The following is a 22,623-nucleotide window of genomic DNA, read 5'->3' as shown; positions in this document are numbered from 1 at the left end:
ACTCTGGAGGGAACAGGGTGCCATTTGGGACACACACAGAAGAGACAGAGTTCTTCACTAACACTTTCCCAATGACGTCAGTTTGGTGTTAGATAGTGTCACCTCTTTGAGCTCTCCGTCCTCTGGCTTGTAGGTGATGATGTACTTGAGGACTTTCCCCGGGGAGGCGTCCCATCTGAGCTTCATGGTGCTATGGGTGACAGCAGTGATATGCAGCTTACCCGATAGTGGCAAGGGTACTGGGGAAGAAGAATGACAGAGAAAGGGAAAGAGAGGGAGAAAGGAGAATGTGAGAGGGGGGCAGGGGAATGAAAGTGAGTGGGTCTTATAAACATTGGTATTGTGAGGGAAAACAGTTTTAGAGAGGGAGAGAAAGAGGGAGAGAAAGAGAGAGAATGAGAGAGAGTGACAGAGAGTGAGATAAAGAGAGAGCGAGAGACAGAGACAGAAAGGGGGTGGGAATGTAGAGACATCCTCAACCACAGTTACCACCTAACTACTAGTGTAGACATCCTCAACCACAGTTACCACCTAACTACTAGTGTAGAGACATCCTCAACCACAGTTACCACCTAACTACTAGTGTAGACATCCTCAACCACAGTTACCACTTAACTACTAGTGTAGAGACATCCTCAACCACAGTTACCACCTAACTACTAGTGTAGACATCCTCAACCACAGTTACCACCTAACTACTAGTGTAGACATCCTCAACCACAGTTACCACCTAACTACTAGTGTAGAGACATCCTCAACCACAGTTACCACCTAACTACTAGTGTAGAGACATCCTCAACCACAGTTACCACCTAACTACTAGTGTAGACATCCTCAACCACAGTTACCACCTAACTACTAGTGTAGACATCCTCAACCACAGTTACCACCTAACTACTAGTGTAGAGACATCCTCAACCACAGTTACCACCTAACTACTAGTGTAGACATCCTCAACCACAGTTACCACCTAACTACTAGTGTAGAGACATCCTCAACCACAGTTACCACCTAACTACTAGTGTAGACATCCTCAACCACAGTTACCACCTAACTACTAGTGTAGACATCCTCAACCACAGTTACTACCTAACTACTAGTGTAGAGACATCCTCAAACACGGTTACCACCTAACTACTAGTGTAGACATCCTCAACCACAGTTACCACCTAACTACTAGTGTAGAGACATCCTCAACCACAGTTACCACCTAACTACTAGTGTAGAGACATCCTCAACCACAGTTACCTCCTAACTACTAGTGTAGAGACATCCTCAACCACAGTTACCACCTAACTACTAGTGTAGACATCCTCAACCACAGTTACCTCCTAACTACTAGTGTAGAGACATCCTCAACCACAGTTACCACCTAACTACTAGTGTAGACATCCTCAACCACAGTTACCATCTAACTACTAGTGTAGACATCCTCAACCACAGTTACCACCTAACTACTAGTGTAGAGACATCCTCAACCACAGTTACCACCTAACTACTAGTGTAGAGACATCCTCAACCACAGTTACCACCTAACTACTAGTGTAGACATCCTCAACCACAGTTACCACCTAACTACTAGTGTAGACATCCTCAACCACAGTTACCACCTAACTACTAGTGTAGAGACATCCTCAACCACAGTTACCACCTAACTACTAGCGTAGACATCCTCAACCACAGTTACCATCTAACTACTAGTGTAGACATCCTCAACCACAGTTACCACCTAACTACTAGTGTAGACATCCTCAACCACAGTTACCACCTAACTACTAGTGTAGACATCCTCAACCACAGTTACCACCTAACTACTAGTGTAGAGACATCCTCAACCACAGTTACCACCTAACTACTAGCGTAGACATCCTCAACCACAGTTACCATCTAACTACTAGTGTAGACATCCTCAACCACAGTTACCACCTAACTACTAGTGTAGAGACATCCTCAACCACAGTTACCACCTAACTACTAGTGTAGACATCCTCAACCACAGTTACCATCTAACTACTAGTGTAGACATCCTCAACCACAGTTACCACCTAACTACTAGTGTAGAGACATCCTCAACCACAGTTACCACCTAACTACTAGTGTAGACATCCTCAACCACAGTTACCACCTAACTACTAGTCTACGGACCTCCACAACACAACCCAGCCACCCAAATCCCATCCAGCCTCTGTGTTTATGACAGAAGCATGATGATCCTACTCACAGTGCTAGTTTAAAATGACAAATAAAGGAAACCACAAGTGAACTAACACTACTGTTGTGGTGTCTAAGTTGCGGCCTACAAAACAATAACAATGCTTTATGACAGTTATATCTTATAACGTCCACCATAAAAATCTAAGCCCTGTGTATTTATCCATCATGTGGAATTATGTCAGTTTTCTTAAGACACTCTTAATGAAGCCAAGAAGGAGAGGATGATGGTTATTCTCCCCATAAGGAACCTAAACTTCTGCATTTTCCAATGGGAAACCCTATGGGAACTTGTTGTTTAACACTTTACTGCCACCAATCAGACCCAATATATCCCTGGTTGTGTAAATGACCTTGTTTAATAGGCCTACAAGAGCAATATAAACAAGTTCCATCCGTGTCTAACACATTTAAAACAGCTTAATGAGCATGGATTGGCAGGGGATGTTGTTTATTTCAGCATTGTGTACCGTAATGAAACAGATGCGCTCCCACAAGAGTGGAAGTCATCAGAGCTGCTATCTCCACATTAAAGTTTCCTGTTAACCATCTCTGTCCCCCTGAGAGCAATCAAACAGCATCGTTGTGAAACTCATCTCAATACACTTCCTGTCTATCACTGTAGCTCTTCTTACATAATTCGACATCCAAATAAGGATATTGGATTGGCTGAACCTGGACACCTTTATAGGAGGTGACTTCAAGGTTTACTCTGGGTAATTGGGATGAGGTTGTGTGAGGAAACCGACGAAGAGGACGACAAACAGAAAGGAGAAGAGGAGAGGAGGCGAGGGAGCAGAACAGCTGCAGCGCTTACAGGTGGTTTCAGTGCCCTTCAGTGGCTCTGCGCTGGTCTCTTCTCCAGTCACGGAGAAAACGTTGACCACGTACTCGGTCAGAGGTGTCAGCTTGGTCAGGACCACAGTGGTGACCGTCCCATCGACAATTATCTAAAGAGAGAGAAAAGGGCATGGTCGTTACGCAGGAAACCCCAAGCTCAAAATGAAAATATTTTAAACAGGAGGTAGACCAGAAGATAGCCGGTGACCTCAAGTCACCCCTCTGTACTGCTGTCTGCCAAGGCGTTTCAAATTCCTCATGGGATAATATTGTAATTACAGCACGTCCAAATAAAATGTTCCTGATACGGCACACGTTTAGGAAACTCAAAACAAAGCTGACATCTTCTAGAACACGTACTCTCGCTTCTATGTTTCAGAGGGATATCCAAAAGAAAGGCATATCAGCAAATTGAAAGTGAAATCTGATTTATTTGTGTGAATAAGTGTTTAGGGTTCCAATGCAAGCAATAAAGATGAAGGAGAATGGTTGGAAGGCCAGGATTCTCATTCCAGCAGGAGGAGTTATGCAACAAGTCTAAACTAACTGGGTCTGGTCTAAGTAAAAAAAAAAAAAATATGAACCTTTATTTAACTAGGCAAGTCAGTTAAGAACAAATCCTTATTTACAATGACGGCCTACCCCGGCCAAAACCGGACAACACTGGGCCAAGGTTGGGGCCTGGTGGAATGTCTTTGGTCTTGCTTTCAGACAGGGCTCACTAGAACCACCCAAACCCTTGACCAGGGCCAATGAAAACACAATGCACGGAATAGACCCAGTCCTGTATTTATGGGGACATAAGTGACAGAAGGTTACAGTAAGTGTAACTGAAAGCAGGTCTGCCTCAGCCACTGTAGTCCACTTCTCAATGCTGAGAAGAGCGCCAGATAACTTGAGCTTAATCTGATTGAATCAGATCCACAAGAAATGGATCGAAGATGGGAACTAGGTGGATTTAAGCAACATTTTTACACTGGATACACTTGATAACTGTGAAATCTCCAGCGAGGCTGCATATAGGGCAGTTCCTACACCAGAAACTCCTGGATAAACAGGCTAAAATTAGACCGCTGCCATAGTAACCAGATCACCTCATGACAAGATGAACCATGGAGGTCTGAGAAAGGAATTCAGACCAAAAGGAATCATTCAGCCAATTCTCTGTCAAATCCAAACCAGGTGTGACGATGAATAGCTGATGCTCTTATAATGCTATGACCTTGAAGAGGTGAGGTGATTGAGTTGAAGGGAGGTACAGTACTATAGGCTATAGGATACCTGTTCAGTGATTCCTCCCGCCACGGACATGTATTCGATGCGATACTTTTCCACTGGACCTTCGGGCCCTGTCCAGGTGGCACGGAACGAGTGGTGGGTCACCTCAGAAGTCACTAGGTTAGTAGGCGGCTCCAAGCCTCCTCCTGGTCGAAGAGCAGAGGGAATGTGAGCAGACACGTCAAATATTTCACACACTCAATTCTCCAACCACAAATATGTCCCTTTCACCTCAGCCTCACCGACACAGGGCTGTTAGGGCAGTTTATATAGCAAGTTGACATTTATTGTCATGAATCTTGCCTTGGAGGCAGAACTGAACAATTTCCGGTAGCTGGGCCAGCTGCAAAATCAAAATTGTCTTTATCGTAAAAATTAGCTTTTTGGTCTTAATTTAAGTTTAGGGTTAAGGTTAGGTTCAAAATCATATTTTATGACAAGATATATTACAATAAATGCGAACCTGCATTTCTATATTTCACCATTTTGAAAAAATACTTTTTTTGTGAGAAAGTTTCCATCCCCATGGAGTAAATCACTATTTTGTCTCCTCATAAATTTGATTGAAGGACAAGAGCGTGTCCAAAAAAACAAAGTTTCCATCAACTGGTTGGACCTTATCTAACTTAAGTCAATAAACTCAATTTATCAAGTGTGTTCGGCAAACTAGTGACAGTTTCGAGGCAATATCCACACGTGTTGGCATTTGTTCTGTCTTTTCATTGGCTCATCTCATAAATCATGCTGTTCTTATTGCTATTCTCCACCTGCTATGCTAATCCATGTATTCAACTGATGGGAGATATCAGTACAGCTTTTTCTGGCTTAGAGGTTAAATGGCTTTTTAATGCATTTTCCTTGCCATCTGATGCTGTCTTAGATTAGAAATACCACTAAACCCCTAAATGCTGTACCAAGTGCAATACCCAGCGTACAAAGAACTAGCTTACTGTGATTTGAAAGAGAGAGAGAGATAGAGAGGGGGAGAGAGAGAGAGAGAGAGAGAGAGAGAGAGAGAGAGAGAGAGAGAGAGAGAGAGAGAGAGAGAGAGAGAGAGAGAGAGATAGATAAGGCTTACCTGGACCCTTCACACTGTTACAGAGGTTGATGGTGAGCTCATCCACTATATCCAGCAGAAAGGAGAAGTCATTCACATTGTACATGTGAATCTCATCTGGGTCTGAGGCAATGGACCTCAACTCATTCTCATCAGCGTTCTTCACACCTAGAAACCACATAACACCACAATATTTACTTATGTTGGGATCATGACAAAATAGACTCAACTGTCCTCTGTTTATGATACAATCACAACACAAAAATCTGTTTATTATAAAATGTCTATTTTCATTGTCCCCCACAATGAAATTGGTGAGAGGACTGTGGATCTGTCTCTGTCCATTAGTAAGTGCATACATTTGCACGTTCATCACACGCAATACCTCCGACACCACTAGCCCAATTTTGACAAAACATGGGTGAATGATACGTCTTGCCATAGTGATCTGGCATTTACAAAATTACACTGATTGGCCAGATGGTGGCGCTATAACAAGCGATCGAAAATGCTAACTCTGAAAGGTAACGCCCCTCACCCCATTTGACCTGTCATGAAATTCCGTACATAGGTCCCTCTCCCCTAAGGTCCGCCATGATGGAATTGCAGGCATTTTGTGAAAAACACTTCAAACGCTCCTCCTCTAGCACCGTATGACCGATCTGCACGAAACTGTCAACGTAATAATTTTCAGACCACTACCTAAAACAACATGGCCGCTATTGACCAATAAACATTCATGTGGTTGGGATCTGGCACATTAATGCATATAAATCAGTCAAGGAAATTCATATTGTAACAAAATTTGGTACATATGTTGCAAACACTGTCAAGACTCAACCTATGCAAGCACATTCATATTGACCACACAGTGGCGCTATAATACGCACATGTTTATATCTCTTGATCTGTTTGAGTGATGAAATTTGGCACACATACTCAGGGATATGTTTCCCCACACGATATCTCAGACACCACTGGCTCAATTTATTTTTAACTTACATTTTTTTAATCCTTTATTTAACTAGGCAAGTCAGTTAAGAATAAATTCTTACTTTCAATGACGGCCTAGGAACAGTGTGTTAACTGCCTTGTTCAGGGGCAGAGCGCCAGATTTTTACCTTGTCAGCTCAGGGATTTGATCTAGCAACCTTTCGGTAACTAGTCCAACGCTCTAACCACTAGGCTACCTGCTTCGGTGAATGGGTGAATGATGAATGATGCAGCTTACCATAGAGATCCGGAACTTACAAAATTACACTGATTGGCCCAAGGGGGGCACATTAGTCACACAAAATATCTCAGACACCACTGGCCCGATTTTAATTAAATATGGGTGAATTATGCGACTTGCAAAATTACACTGATTGGCCGAAAGGGGGCGCTGCATCATTCTTGGCGGATGACAAGTTTACTGTTGCCTTGTTTGACATGGTCGCAAACTTTGATGGTTGTTCGGTTATACACTAGGAGGGTCACTCACCGATGGCGTAGAGCTCTATGTTTTCGTCCCTCAGCACCTGGGAGTTGGTGATAATCTCATCCTGCGACTTGCCGTCAGTGATGAGCACACCGATCTTGCGTGCGTCTTTACGCAGTCCCACGTTGGGCTTGAAGTTGTTCTGGAGGATGTAGTTCAAGGCCATACCTACAGAGACATTAAAGAGAACGTTTCATGTTACGTTAAGTTGACTTCAGTCAAAGATGCACTCCAGGATCTTAAGCACAACAAATCCACAAAATATAGTCCGAATTGGATTCGTAACATATCATACGAATCGCAAAAACAAAAAGGACGTAACATATCATACGCAATGGATGACGTAGTACTACTGGTTGAAATTAAACACAAGTTTGAGAGTGCATCTTTAAGTTAAAAAGATGACAGTTTGCAGTTGGCCCTTTATTTCATGATATGTCACCTGTCATGGTGTTTCCCCCTTTGTAGGGCAGGTCAGCCACAGCTTTGAGCAGCCCATCACGGGTTGGGTGGGCATTCAGATGCCACTCAGTCTTGGGGTCTCCACTGTACTGAACCATACCTGGAGAGAACAAATACAACCACAGTATGACACCAGCGTGATTGAGCAGAATCCAATATGCATTTCCATTTCCAGTACCAAGTCCAGACCAAACTTAAAGAGAATGGGCTGGGTGATGAACCTATGCCACATTACACATCACCAATGGGATTTGATCAAAAGAAAGATTACCGATCATGACTCTCTCAGGGCTGATGTCAAATACACCAACAATACGAGCGATGAAGGCTCGGATGGTTTTGAAGTTGAGACGGCCAATACTCCATGAGCCATCGACCAGCAGGATGATGTCAGCCTTGGCCTGGCTCTTACACTTGGCCTCTGTAAGGAGTGGAGGAGAGGGCCGTGAGAGGGAGTCCTGATACCATGGACACCCCTCGGATGTGTACAGTCCATTTAGTGTGATAAATGAGAGGATGTGTGTCAGAAGGGGCGAGAAGAGTGCCAAAGAACAACAGAATAATATAAACACTTTCAGACAGACATGCACAAACAAAATATGCACACCAAACACAGAGATGAACAACAAGCAGAAAGACATCACCAAAATCCCAATAACACACTAACATTGAACGTTTTTATCTACAATAAACATGTTTTGCTACAACTCGTTTTGCAGCAGTATGTTTCTCTTCTCTTGAAGAGGGGATGAACTCTTGTTTTCCCCTTGGGTCTTGTTATTTTGTCTTCTTCTAGCCTTTTTCTTCTTCTGTTTTCAATCCTGTTGTACATCCTCCAGGCCTTTTTATGGCCTGCAGCCTTCTTGATGTACTGTATGTGGGGCAGTCATTGGGTTTGTCCCCTGCCCTGAACAACTAGACCGACCCTGCTGACAGATGATATACGACAGACTCCTCTTTCCCAGAGTTACTGCAAATTCCTGCTGTGCTCGCTATTTGCTACACCAGACACCTGTGGGGGTGAAAGGGGGTTGATGCTTGCTCATCCTGCAGCCGAGCAAAAAGACCCAGATGCACGGAGTCGTTTGGACACCGAGCTATGCAATCTGCCACGGTGTCTGTGAATTGAAAAAAGGTTAGAAGAGAAAACAATTATTTACCCACTTTTCTTTATTGAAACATGGAAAAATAGATGCTTAACGACGTTTGGGGGATCGCCCCTTGTAAAATCTATATCTGATTATATAATGGACCAGTGTGTTTGAGTAATAACACTGGTATACAAGCACTTTTCTGGAGGCTTAATGTACACTACTGATCAAATGTTTCAGAACACCTACTCATTCAAGGGTTTTTCTTTATTTCTACTATTTTCTACATGTAGAATAATAGTGAAGATATCAAAACTATAAAATAACACATATGTAATCATGTAGTAACCAAAAAAGTGTTAAATAAATCTAAATATATGTAATATTTGAGATACTTAAAATAGAAACCCTTTGCCTTGATGACAGCTTTGCACACTCTTGGCATTCTCTCAACCAGCTTCATGAGGTAGTCACCTGGAATGCATTTCAATTAACAGGAGTGCCTTTTAAAAAGCTAATTTGTGGAATTTCTTAATGTGTTTGAGCCAATCAGTTGTGATGTGACAAGGTAGGGGGGTATAGAGAAGATAGCCCTATTTGGTAAAAGACTAAGTCCATATTATGTCAAGAACAGCTCAAATAACCAAGAAAGAGTCCATCATTACTTGAAGACATGAAGTTCAGTCAATACGGAACATATCAAGAATTTTGAATGTTTCTTCAAGTGAAGTCGCAAAAACAATCAAGCGCAATGATGAAACTAGCTCGCATGATGACCCCCAGAGTTACCTCTGCTGCAGAGGAAAAGTTCATTAGAGTTACCAGCGTCAGAAATTGCAGCCCAAATAAATGCTTCACAGAGTTCAAGTAATAGACACATCTTAACATCAATTGTTCAGAGGAGACTGCGTGAATCAGGCATTCGTGGTCGAATTGCTGCAAAGAAACCACTACTAAAGGACACCAATAAGAAGAAGTGACTTGATTGGGCCAAGAAACACAAGCAATGGGCCTGGTTGGCCCTGTCCGGGGTATAGTCAGATGGGGCCACAGTGTCTTCTGACCCGTCCTGTCTCAGCCTCCAGTAATTATGCTGCAATAGTTTATGTGTAGGGGGGCTAGGGTCAGTTTGTGATATCTGGAGTACTTCTCCTGTCTTATCCGGTGTCCTGTGTGAATTTAAGTATGCTCCTTTTAATTCTCTCTCTCTTTCTTTTTCTCTTTCTCTTCTGTCGGAGGACCTGAGCCCTAGGACCATGCCTCAGGATAACCTGGCCTGATGATTCCTTGCTGTCCCCTGTCCAACTGGTCGTGCTGCTGCTCCAGTTTCAACTGTTTGACCTGCGGCTATAGAACCCTGCACTGTTCACCGGACGTGCTACCTTGTCCCGGACCTGCTGTTTTCGACTCTCTCTACCGCTCCTACTGTCTCTAACTGAATGCTCGGCTACTCCTGAGGTCCTGACCTGTCACACCCTCTACAACCACTGTGATTATTATTTGACCCTGCCGGTCATCTTTGAACATTTGAACATCTTGGCAATGTTGTGTTATAATCTCCATCCGGCACTGCCACAAGAGGACTGGCCACCCCTCAGAGCCTGTTTCCTCCTAGGTTCCTGCCTTTATAGGGAGTTTTTCCTAGCCACCGTGCTTCTACATCTGAATTGCTTGCTGATTGGGGTTTTAGGCTGGGTTTCCGTATAGCACTTTGTGACATCAGTTGATGTAAAAAGGGCTTTATAAATACATTTGATTGAATGGACATTAGACCGGTGGAAGTTTGTCCTTTGCTCTGGAGGCCAAATTAGAGATTTTTGGTTCCAACCACTGTGTCATTGTGAGACGCGGTGTGGGTGAACAGATGATCTCCACATGTTTATTTCCCAGTGTAAAGCATGGAGGATGAGGTGTTATAGTGTGGGGGTTCTTTGCTGGTGACACTGTCTGTGATTTATTTACAATTCAAGGCACACTTAACCAGCATGGCTACCACAGCATTCTGCAGCGATACACCATCCCATCTGGTTTGCGCTTAGTGGGACTATGACCCAACACACTTCCAGGCTGTGTAAGGGCTATTTTACCAAGAAGGAGAGAGATGGAGTGCTGCATCAGATGACCTGGCTTCCACAATCCCCCGACCTCAACCAAATTGAGATGGTTTGGGATGAGTCAGACCGCAAAGTGAAGGAAAAGCAGCCAACAAGTGCTCAGTATATGTTGGAACTCCTTCAAGACTGTTGGAAAATTATTCCAGTTGAAGCTGGTTGAGAGAATGCCTAGAGTGTGCAACGCTGTCATCAAGGCAAAGGGTGGCTATTTGAAGAATCTCAAATATAAAATCCACGTTTAGAATTTTTCAGGTTACTATATGTGCTATTTCTTAATGTTGATGTCTTCACTATTATTTTACAATGTAGAAAATAATAAAAAATAAAGAAAAACCCTTGAATGAGAAGGTGTTCTAAGACTTTGGACCGGTAGTGTAAGTCTCAGAGACATTCATCAACAAAACCACATGTCATCAACTGAGACAGTGTACACTGTCTGAGAGGCATCTGATAAAAAACAGATGACACTGACTTTGTTGTTTAGAATGCATCACAGGATACAGTGTCACATTAAGCAAATACATAAAGCAAATAGATTCATCTATCTATGTTGACTGGCTAGTATGTGGTCATTTAAAGGAGTGATTCATTCTGTAGTCTGTTTATAGTGTCATCCAGTGGTGTAAAGTACTTAAGTAAAAATGTTTAAGTGGTTTTTGGGGGGTATCTGTACTTCACTATTTATATGTTCTACGACTTTTACTTTTACTTCACTACATTCCTAAAGAAAATAATGTACTTTTTACTCCATCCATTTTCCCTGACACATTCCATTTTCAATGCTTAGCAGGACAGGAAAATGTTCCAATTCACACACTTATCAAGAGAACATCCCTGGACATCCCTACTGCCTCTGATCTGGCAGACTCACTAAACACAAATGCTTTGTTTGAGTGTTGGAGTGTGCCCCCCCATCTATCAGCAAATTGTTAAAAAATTGAAAAAATTGTTCGGCCTGGTTTGCTTAATATAAGGAATATACTTATATTTTATTTTTGCATATTTTAGCAATTACATTTACTTTTGATAATAAAGTATATTTAAAACCAAATAATTTTAGACTTTTAATCAAGTAGTATTTTACTGGGCCACTTTTACTAGTCATTTTACTAGTCATTTTCTATTCATGTATCTTTACTTTTACTCAAGTATGACAATTGGATACTTTTTCCACCACTGGTTTCATCCTAGTTCTAATTGGCTCTACCACATACAGTCACTATGGATACATATATACAGTACCACGAGGGCTATTCCACCCTCTGAGCCAGGGAGAAAAAAATAATAATTCCACCCTATAACCACACTAGCTTGGTCATTATTAAATTCTAGGGCCAAACTACTGCAGTAGTTTTAGTGTCAGCGGTGAACGCCCATGGTGTGTGCGTGTGCGTGTGCGTGTGCGTCCAAGGTCTGGTCTGGGTGCATGGTGGACTGGAACATCCCTTGCTCTGCTCCGACTGGTGCGGTGGGCAGTCTGTTACTGTGTGTCAAGTGTGTCTGCTCCCCATTACAGACACTAATTTCTGCCCAGGGTCACCAGCTTTCTCTCTGGGGTCTTATATGAGAAACATAACATTTTCCTAGCCGCATGCAGTTTTGTTCCACGGCAGCCCGGTTGGCACTGCGTAATCTCCTGGTTGTAAAACATCTCTAATTGCAAGCAGAGAAACTTTTTTCCATTATACTAACTTTTTATGCGATGTAAAAATGGGAAATATTAACTTTTGCATGTCAAGAAGTATTAGGGATGAAACAATATGGCTGCTGGGCCAAATGGGCACGGTGTTGAGAAATTTCAGCAATGTAATAGGTTTGGCATGCTGAACGTTTGTGGGTGGGGGGGTGTAACCTGACTAGTCCTTCACTGGCACTGGAGCAAGAAAAAGGAGGTCAAAACAGCCGTAGTTAATCATGAAAATATCAATGTCCCACTTATCAATACACCCCATCACAGTCTTAACATGATATGAGGCAGAAAAGCCCATTAAAGCCAAACAGCTATAAATGATTAGTACTCATTATAATCAATGGATGTATAATGTGGTGTGTTATTCTAATGGTTGTGATGTTGATTAGTTTAGACATACACATAATTCACTAGTGGGGTAATTAGTACCATGTCTCTCACAGTGGGAAGACCCCTCCTCTGCTCTAATGGGGGTGGGAGCAGAGGTGGGGGCTGTGGCTGGGACGCTGTGTGTCTGTGGTTTGGTCCGTGTGTCTATCGGAGTGGCTGTTCGTTCTGTGGCTGTTCTATTGCTGCATCCCATATGGCCCCCTATTCCCTAATCCCTATATAGCCCTCTGCTCTGGTCAAAAGTAGTGCACTATGTGGGGAGTAGGGTGTCATTTGGGACGCAGCCTAAGTCTGTACATATGTGTATTATAGTCGGTTATGTTATGGTATTGTAAGGTTTTACCGTTCCAAGATTCCAATGGCACATCGGGAGCGTCGGAGAGGGTAGTCTTCTCCTCTCCAGCCAGTGCTGCAGAGTGGCCTCCATCAAACATTCCAAGCACAGTCACAGAGTACTTTGTTCCGGCCCTGATGAGATGGAGAGGTGAGATTTAAAGTTACTTTTATCCTCACAATGTCCTATGTAACCGTCTAAGAACGGCAGATCAATGTCACAACACCAACAACTTTCTGTCTGAAGATAGAACTTCCTGTGTCTCACCTGAGCTCCTCAAGCACCACAGTGTTGTCATAGGGCCCAACCAGCAGCTCTCCCAGGTCGATATCATTGCCACTGGGGTGGAAGGTGACCTTGTAGCCACGAACATCTCCTGGAGCTGGGTCCCAGGAGACTCTGAAACTGTTCTTGCCAGGCTCTGAGGTCTGTAGGTTTCTGGGAGCTTTGTAAGGTGACACTACAAGAGGACAGACAAATAGGAAAATCAGTTCAAATTCATGGAAGAAAAGTAATAACGTAATAACTTCAACTTTGGCAACACTAGTCTTTTTTTCATTGAGATCAGCCAACACACATTCCAGTCAGTTTCTCATTAGTCCATATTACAAGTCCTAGCCTACGTCCAAAATTGCACCTTATTTCCTTTATAGTACACTACTATTTACCAGGCCCATAGGGCTCTGGTCAAAAGTAGTGCACTATACAGGGAGTTCCAGTGTCTTAGAACCCAATGGTATGCCATGTGTTAGTGGTAAGCTCTCTGTATTAACCAAGTGTCTGAGGTTTTGTTAGTGAAAAGACACCTTCTCCACCTACAATACTCCCATAGTGTGTCCTACTGTGTCTCATATCATGGGGTTGAATTATGCACCAACGTACGTGTCGTTCCTACTCCTTGCCTTGCTTTTCCTTCTCCCCGCTTGTAAATGGGGTGCACCTTGATGCCATAGGTGGTCATGGGCGTCAGGCGCTTCAGCACGGTGGAGGTGGAGGTGCCGGGAACCCTAGCGACCATCTCTTTGCCCCCAGCGGTGGGCGTGTAGGTCACTCGGTAGTTGATGACTTTACCCGGCGCGGCCTTCCACTTCACCTTCATGCTTCGTTCAGTCTCGTCGGACACAGTAAGTGCCTCAGCAGCAGCAGACACTAAGGACAGAGAGGAGGGCAATATTTCATAAAACATCTACCCTTCGATACGTAGCAGGGATGCTGAGAAAAACGATCTAAAAGAGAGTTAGGCTCTTATCCCCAAATCTGGTCATCTTAACTTTCCCTTTTCCCTTTCTGAATAGAGCTAAGCTCCATGTACTATACTGTCAAAAGGTCTGATTGTTCCACTATTTCTGCAAGCAGACTAGTCAAACCAAAGTCAATCCTTCCAAACACTTAATGATCCCAGGAAAGAATGTCAGACTGATATTGGCCTCCAACTTCTCAATGTGTTGCTTGACCTGAATGGACCTGTGACACTGTTACTGGAGATCCATTGGTTCCGCTGTGCGAACGTAGCGAGGTAAGCACAGATTTGAAAGAGGCGAGGCCTCCTGAGGATCTCTCAAGAATGTATTCTGTTCAAAATGTGCTTGACTTGGCCTGCCAGAGTCAATAAACGAAATGGCTTTCCATATCTACATGTCTATTCAAACCATCACACTGGTTCCTCAAGAGTTCGAAGAAATTTCCATCAATATGATTTCCCATGTGTGCATGAGTAGGATAGGAGGATGTGTCGTCGATTTGAGCCTGTCTTAAATTCTGCTCCCATGCACCCTAACAGGCAGCATACAGGACATATTAAGCCATGTGCTGCACACATGCATTATAAAAATTTAAAACATTCCCTCCACAAAAGTGACGTTATCTTAGATTTTAGAACACATAATGCATCATAACTGTCACCACCTCCAGTTTTCCACTGCAGACCACAGCTTAAAAGGGAGTCTTAGAAATGGCCCTTTTCCACAATACCCGACACCAAGATAAAAGGGTTTCAGAGAGTGACGATGATGAGCACTTGGATGGGATTTTTTCATTTTTTAGAAGTTTTTTCCTTTGGCACTGGTATACCATAGTGCCATTGCATGAAAATTGATGTGATGGCCCGAAGAGAGTTTCAAACTGTTCTACAGATCTACAAAACCATTCAAGTACACCTCCAAACCTCAGCAACTAACAACACCACTTCAGTGATATTGTTAATCCCTAGCAGTGATGAGACGTTGTTTGCATCCCAAATAACACTCTATTCCCTACTTAGTGCACTACTTTCAACCAGATACATGTGGGTCTTAGTCAAACGTAGTACATTTAATGGGGAATAGGGTTCCATTTGGGACACACCCATTGTGTCCATCTCTGAAATCTAACACATAGGTTTCCCTGCCAGACTAAGTCAGTGGCACAGATCAAGAAGAAAGGAAGCAGGAAGTTGAGCCAGCACTTTCTCAAGGATTCTGAGGGGATACGGTGAGCAGAGTTGGAGAGCGAACTGATCGGTCTTCAGAATAAAATGACGAGGCAGATGCTGGCTAACCAAGGAAGTAATCAGATTACGCTTGTCATTTTGAGTAATCCTGTGGATTACATTACGAACAGAGGATGACGTGTAATAAACAGTAGTACCATCAGTGGTCTCCTGTCCAGTCAGCGGGCTTCCATCTCCTCTGCCATAGGAGGCTAGGACAGACACCTGGTAGAGGGTCTCAGGGGTAAGGTCCTCCAGCACGGTGTTTGTGACGTCTCCAGGGACCATCTTCTCCCCTGACTCGTCACTGTACATGGACTTCCAGCGGATGCTGTACATCTTCACGTTCCCAAGGGCAGCCGTCCAAGACGCAGCGAAGCTGGTGTCCGTCACGTCGCTGGTGACAAGGTCCCTGGGGGAGCCCAGTTCTGAAACAAACATGGAGGAAAACAGATTCGATTTCTGGGTAAGAATTTGGGAGAGGATACAGGATACAGTGATTGGTTGCTGATAATCAGTCATTTGGATCAACACTGCTCAGTAAAGGAATATAATGTGTTCAACACTAAATCCTCTTGTGTAAACAAGTAAAAAGGTGCTTAGCAACAAAAATCGTATGCACTTCTGCAAACAACATACGTATTTATCAGTGCTTCTGACAGATCCCCACATCCCTGCTGTAGCTCAGAAGACATTTGTCTGACAGCATCTGGACTGATTGGATTATTCCAAATGGAAAATATTGAAACTGTGTCCAGAGGACAGCATAGTTTGTATAATTTTTTGTTAAATTGTTTGTATATAGTTGTATTCAAAATTTGTGTGACTTCTCTTGTCTATCAGTGTATCAGTGTTTTGTTACTTGTCATGTTTTTGTGTTTTTTGCAGACCCCAAGAAGAATAGCTGCTGCTTCGGCAAAAGCTAATGGGGATCCAAATAAACAAATAGTTGAACAGTTAGTCATAGTTAAAAAGACTAGAGAGCAGGAGAGCAGCACAGATACACACAACTACCCAGACAGAGAGACCACACAGTAATCTACCCAGACAGAGAGACCACACAGTAATCTACCCAGACAGAGAGACCACACAGTAATCTACCCAGACAGAGAGACCACACAGTAATCTACCCAGACAGAGAGACCACACAGTAACCTACCCAGACAGAGAGACCACACAGTAATCTGTGGTGCAACTAATTCATTCGGTTCACAGATAGATTCAGGTACCTGCAGGTTGGGTTGCAAAATTCCGGGAAGTTTCAATAAATTCCCTGATTTTCCCGAAATCCCAGTTGGATGATTCCTGGAATCAGAAGGAAAGAAGCGGGAAATCCGGAACAGGATTTCTGGAGAACCAGGGAATTTATTGAAAGTTCCTGGAATTTTGCTGCCCTACCTGCAGTAATGGATCCCTTTTGAACCCTGATGTCCTTCATTTCAGAGGGCTAAACTAGGATTACCAACATGCCTCTCACCGTGAGATATGGGCCCAGCTGATATATAGGAGACTCCCAATAAACTAAAGCTCCACCACAGTACACATCTGCTTCACATACTGAATGGAGGGAGGGAGGGAGGGAAGGAGGGAGGGAGGGAGGACACTGACAGGAGCTATGGGTCTATGGGAGAGAACGGTCATCTTGTGTGATCTCACCACTTTTCCCAACTGCATTGTTGGGTTTGGAGCTTGCCAGAAAGGCATTCCTTGTGCACGTGACATTAAAAATGTGAAACTTGATAATGCAGACCTGGGAAGCCTTTTTGCCATAACATATAGATTTGATTAACAAAACAAGACCAAATGTAATTTTCCATGCATATGTTACGGCAATAAGACACACGGATCTTGTGCTGCACAGAGCCAGTAGACTATAGGAGATAGAGATGACAGATTCAGTAGAGGGTTTGTGAACGACGATGAAGATCTCCATTGTATCTGTTACATTGGGCACGTATGTTTGCGACGCAAAAAGAACACGACCAATGGACACACCCTCAGCCTTGTTGGTCATGAATTGAACAGAGGTAAAACAATGCATAATACAAAATGTGATCCAACTAAACAAGAAAACTGTGAGAGTAGCATTTAGACATTACAACACTTCACTTTCTGCCAATGGGCATATTGATATTGTAATGGATAGTCCACTGCACAGTCCACTGATTATAGTGGAGCACAGTCAGTATAACTACTGATTATAGTGGAGCACAGCCAGTATAACTACTGATTATAGTGGAGCACAGCCAGTATAACTACTGATTATAGTGGAGCACAGCCAGTATAACTACTGATTATAGTGGAGCACAGCCAGTATAACTACTGATTATAGTGGAACACAGCCAGTATAACTACTGATTATAGTGGATCACAGCCAGTATAACTACTGATTATAGTGGACCACAGCCAGTATAACTACTGATTATAGTGGAGCACAGTCAGTATAACTACTGATTATAGTGGAGCACAGCCAGTATAACTACTGATTATAGTGGAGCACAGCCAGTATAACTACTGATTATAGTGGAGCACAGCCAGTATAACTACTGATTATAGTGGAGCACAGCCAGTATAACTACTGATTATAGTGGAGCACAGCCAGTATAACTACTGATTATAGTGGAGCACAGCCAGTATAACTACTGATTATAGTGGAGCACAGCCAGTATAACTACTGATTATAGTGGAGCACAGCCAGTATAACTACTGATTATAGTGGAGCACAGCCAGTATAACTACTGATTATAGTGGAGCACAGCCAGTATAACTACTGATTATAGTGGAGCACAGCCAGTATAACTACTGATTATAGTGGAGCACAGCCAGTATAACTACTGATTATAGTGGAACACAGCCAGTATAACTACTGATTATAGTGGATCACAGCCAGTATAACTACTGATTATAGTGGACCACAGCCAGTATAACTACTGATTATAGTGGAGCACAGTCAGTATAACTACTGATTATAGTGGAGCACAGCCAGTATAACTACTGATTATAGTGGAGCACAGCCAGTATAACTACTGATTATAGTGGAGCACAGCCAGTATAACTACTGATTATAGTGGAGCACAGCCAGTATAACTACTGATTATAGTGGAGCACAGCCAGTATAACTACTGATTATAGTGGAGCACAGCCAGTATAACTACTGATTATAGTGGAACACAGCCAGTATAACTACTGATTATAGTGGACCACAGCCAGTATAACTACTGATTATAGTGGACCACAGCCAGTATAACTACTGATTATAGTGGAGCACAGTCAGTATAACTACTGATTATAGTGGAGCACAGCCAGTATAACTACTGATTATAGTGGAGCACAGCCAGTATAACTACTGATTATAGTGGAGCACAGCCAGTATAACTACTGATTATAGTGGAGCACAGCCAGTATAACTACTGATTATAGTGGAACACAGCCAGTATAACTACTGATTATAGTGGATCACAGCCAGTATAACTACTGATTATAGTGGACCACAGCCAGTATAACTACTGATTATAGTGGAGCACAGTCAGTATAACTACTGATTATAGTGGAGCACAGCCAGTATAACTACTGATTATAGTGGAGCACAGCCAGTATAACTACTGATTATAGTGGAGCACAGCCAGTATAACTACTGATTATAGTGGAGCACAGCCAGTATAACTACTGATTATAGTGGAGCACAGCCAGTATAACTACTGATTATAGTGGAGCACAGCCAGTATAACTACTGATTATAGTGGAACACAGCCAGTATAACTACTGATTATAGTGGACCACAGCCAGTATAACTACTGATTATAGTGGACCACAGCCAGTATAACTACTGATTATAGTGGAGCACAGTCAGTATAACTACTGATTATAGTGGAGCACAGCCAGTATAACTACTGATTATAGTGGAGCACAGCCAGTATAACTACTGATTATAGTGGAGCACAGCCAGTATAACTACTGATTATAGTGGAGCACAGCCAGTATAACTACTGATTATAGTGGAACACAGCCAGTATAACTACTGATTATAGTGGACCACAGCCAGTATAACTACTGATTATAGTGGACCACAGCCAGTATAACTACTGATTATAGTGGAGCACAGCCAGTATAACTACTGATTATAGTGGAGCACAGCCAGTATAACTACTGATTATAGTGGACCACAGCCAGTATAACTACTGATTATAGTGGACCACAGTCAGTATAACTACTGATTATAGTGGAGCACAGCCAGTATAACTACTGATTATAGTGGACCACAGCCAGTATAACTACTGATTATAGTGGACCACAGCCAGTATAACTACTGATTATAGTGGACCACAGCCAGTATAACTACTGATTATAGTGGACCACAGCCAGTATAACTACTGATTATAGTGGAGCACAGCCAGTATTACTCCTGATTAACCACAGCCAGTATAACTACTGATTAACCACAGCCAGTATAACTATTGATTATAGTGGACCACAGCCAGTATAACTACTGATTATAGTAGACCACAGTCAGTATAACTACTGATTATAGTGGACCACAGCCAGTATAACTACTGATTATAGTGGACCACAGCCAGTATAACTACTGATTATAGTGGACCACAGTCAGTATAACTACTGATTATAGTGGAGCACAGCCAGTATTACTCCTGATTAACCACAGCCAGTATAACAACTGATTATAGTGGAACACAGCCAGTATAACTACTGATTATAGTGGACCACAGCCAGTATTACTACTGATTATAGTGGACCACAGCCAGTATTACTACTGATTATAGTGGACCACAGCCAGTATTACTACTGATTATAGTGGACCACAGCCAGTATAACAACTGATTATAGTGGACCACAGTCAGTATAACTACTGATTATAGTGGACCACAGCCAGTATAACAACTGATTATAGTGGACCACAGTCAGTATAACTACTGATTATAGTGGAGCACAGCCAGTATAACTACTGATTATAGTGGAGCACAGGCAGTATAACTACTGATTATAGTGGAGCACAGCCAGTATAACTACTGATTATAGTGGACCACAGCCAGTATAACTACTGATTATAGTGGACCACAGCCAGTATAACTACTGATTATAGTGGAGCACAGCCAGTATTACTCCTGATTAACCACAGCCAGTATAACTACTGATTATAGTGGACCACAGCCAGTATAACTACTGATTATAGTGGACCACAGCCAGTATAACTACTGATTATAGTGGACCACAGCCAGTATAACTACTGATTATAGTGGAGCACAGCCAGTATTACTCCTGATTAACCACAGCCAGTATAACTACTGATTATAGTGGAACACAGCCAGTATAACTACTGATTATAGTGGACCACAGCCAGTATTACTACTGATTATAGTGGACCACAGACAGTATTACTACTGATTATAGTGGACCACAGCCAGTATAACTACTGATTATAGTGGACCACAGCCAGTATTACTACTGATTATAGTGGACCACAGCCAGTATAACTACTGATTATAGTGGACCACAGCCAGTATAACTACTGATTATAGTGGACCACAGTCAGTATAACTACTGATTATAGTGGACCACAGCCAGTATAACTACTGATTATAGTGGACCACAGCCAGTATAACTACTGATTATAGTGGACCACAGTCAGTATAACTACTGATTATAGTGGAGCACAGTCAGTATTACTCCTGATTAACCACAGCCAGTATAACAACTGATTATAGTGGAACACAGCCAGTATAACTACTGATTATAGTGGACCACAGCCAGTATTACTACTTATTATAGTGGACCACAGCCAGTATTACTACTGATTATAGTGGACCACAGCCAGTATAACAACTGATTATAGTGGACCACAGCCAGTATAACTACTGATTATAGTGGACCACAGCCAGTATAACTACTGATTATAGTGGACCACAGCCAGTATTACTACTGATTATAGTGGACCACAGCCAGTATTACTACTGGTTATAGTGGACCACTGCCAGTATAACTACTGATTATAGTGGACCACAGCCAGTATTACTACTGATTATAGTGGACCACAGCCAGTATAACTACTGATTATAGTGGATCACAGCCAGTATAACTACTGATTATAGTGGACCACAGCCAGTATAACTACTGATTATAGTGGAGCACAGCCAGTATTACTCCTGATTTACCACAGCCAGTATAACTACTGATTATAGTGGACCACAGCCAGTGTTACTACTGATTATAATGGACCACAGCCAGTATAACTACTGATTATAGTGGATCACAGCCAGTATAACTAATGATTATAGTGGACCACAGCCAGTATAAGTACTGATTATAGTGGACCACAGCCAGTATTACTACTGATTATAGTGGACCACAGCCAGTATTACTACTGATTATAGTGGGCCACAGCCAGTATTACTACTGATTATAGTGGACCACAGCCAGTATAACTACTGATTAAAGTGGACCACAGCCAGTATAACTACTGATTATAGTGGACCACAGCCAGTATAAGTACTGATTATAGTGGACCACAGCCAGTATTACTATTGATTATAGTGGACCACAGCCAGTATTACTACTGATTATAGTGGGCCACAGCCAGTATTAATACTGATTATAGTGGACCACAGCCAGTATTACTACTGATTATAGTGGACCACAGCCAGTATAACTACTGATTATAGTGGACCACAGCCAGTATAAGTACTGATTATAGTGGACCACAGCCAGTACAACTACTGATTATAGTGGACCACAGCCAGTATAACTACTGATTATAGTGGACCACAGCCAGTATTACTACTGATTATAGTGGACCACAGCCAGTATTACTACTGATTATAGTGGACCACAGCCAGTATTACTACTGATTATAGAGGACCACAGCCAGTATAACTACTGATTATAGTGGACCACAGCCAGTATTACTACTGATTATAGTGGACCACAGCCAGTATTACTACTGATTATAGTGGACCACAGCCAGTATTACTACTGATTATAGAGGACCACAGCCAGTATAACTACTGATTATAGTGGACCACAGCCAGTACTCTCCCAAGGTACAAGATTACATGTCATGCAATCATCAAACCCTCTGTTTGGTTTCTAGTAGTTTGGGTCTGAGACAGACTCTAGAGTAATTCTAGGAGCACAATTACTGTTGGCTATTTCCTGTCACCACAAGTACGTGAGGCAGATTCTGACTCACATCCATAT

At 42.6% G+C, this 22,623-nt stretch overlaps 1 protein-coding gene across 7 annotated transcripts in view; it reads right to left on the bottom strand.

Annotated features, from left to right (window-relative positions):
- The window catches only part of LOC118397885 (collagen alpha-1(XII) chain-like), a 106,351-nt gene that overhangs the window by 61,508 nt on the left and 22,220 nt on the right, over positions 1-22,623 (bottom strand). For 6 of the 7 annotated variants that reach the window (XM_052471207.1, XM_052471206.1, XM_052471203.1 and 3 more), the window contains exons 14-24: positions 15,573-15,842; positions 13,830-14,096; positions 13,215-13,407; positions 12,957-13,081; positions 7,600-7,749; positions 7,309-7,428; positions 6,870-7,034; positions 5,408-5,554; positions 4,333-4,475; positions 3,029-3,161; positions 103-239 (exon numbers count right to left, since the gene is read on the bottom strand). In XM_052471207.1, the coding sequence (XP_052327167.1) occupies positions 103-239; positions 3,029-3,161; positions 4,333-4,475; positions 5,408-5,554; positions 6,870-7,034; positions 7,309-7,428; positions 7,600-7,749; positions 12,957-13,081; positions 13,215-13,407; positions 13,830-14,096; positions 15,573-15,842 (1,850 nt within the window). The remainder of the gene's footprint in view (positions 1-102; positions 240-3,028; positions 3,162-4,332; positions 4,476-5,407; positions 5,555-6,869; positions 7,035-7,308; positions 7,429-7,599; positions 7,750-12,956; positions 13,082-13,214; positions 13,408-13,829; positions 14,097-15,572; positions 15,843-22,623) is intronic. The other variant, XM_052471208.1, reaches the window with a different exon arrangement.

This window comes from Oncorhynchus keta, chromosome 19 (genome assembly GCF_023373465.1).
Source record: "Oncorhynchus keta strain PuntledgeMale-10-30-2019 chromosome 19, Oket_V2, whole genome shotgun sequence".
Classification (NCBI taxonomy): Eukaryota; Metazoa; Chordata; class Actinopteri; order Salmoniformes; family Salmonidae; genus Oncorhynchus; species Oncorhynchus keta.
Note: the sequence above shows the minus strand (reverse complement) of the source record. Positions and strands in the feature narration are given on the sequence as shown.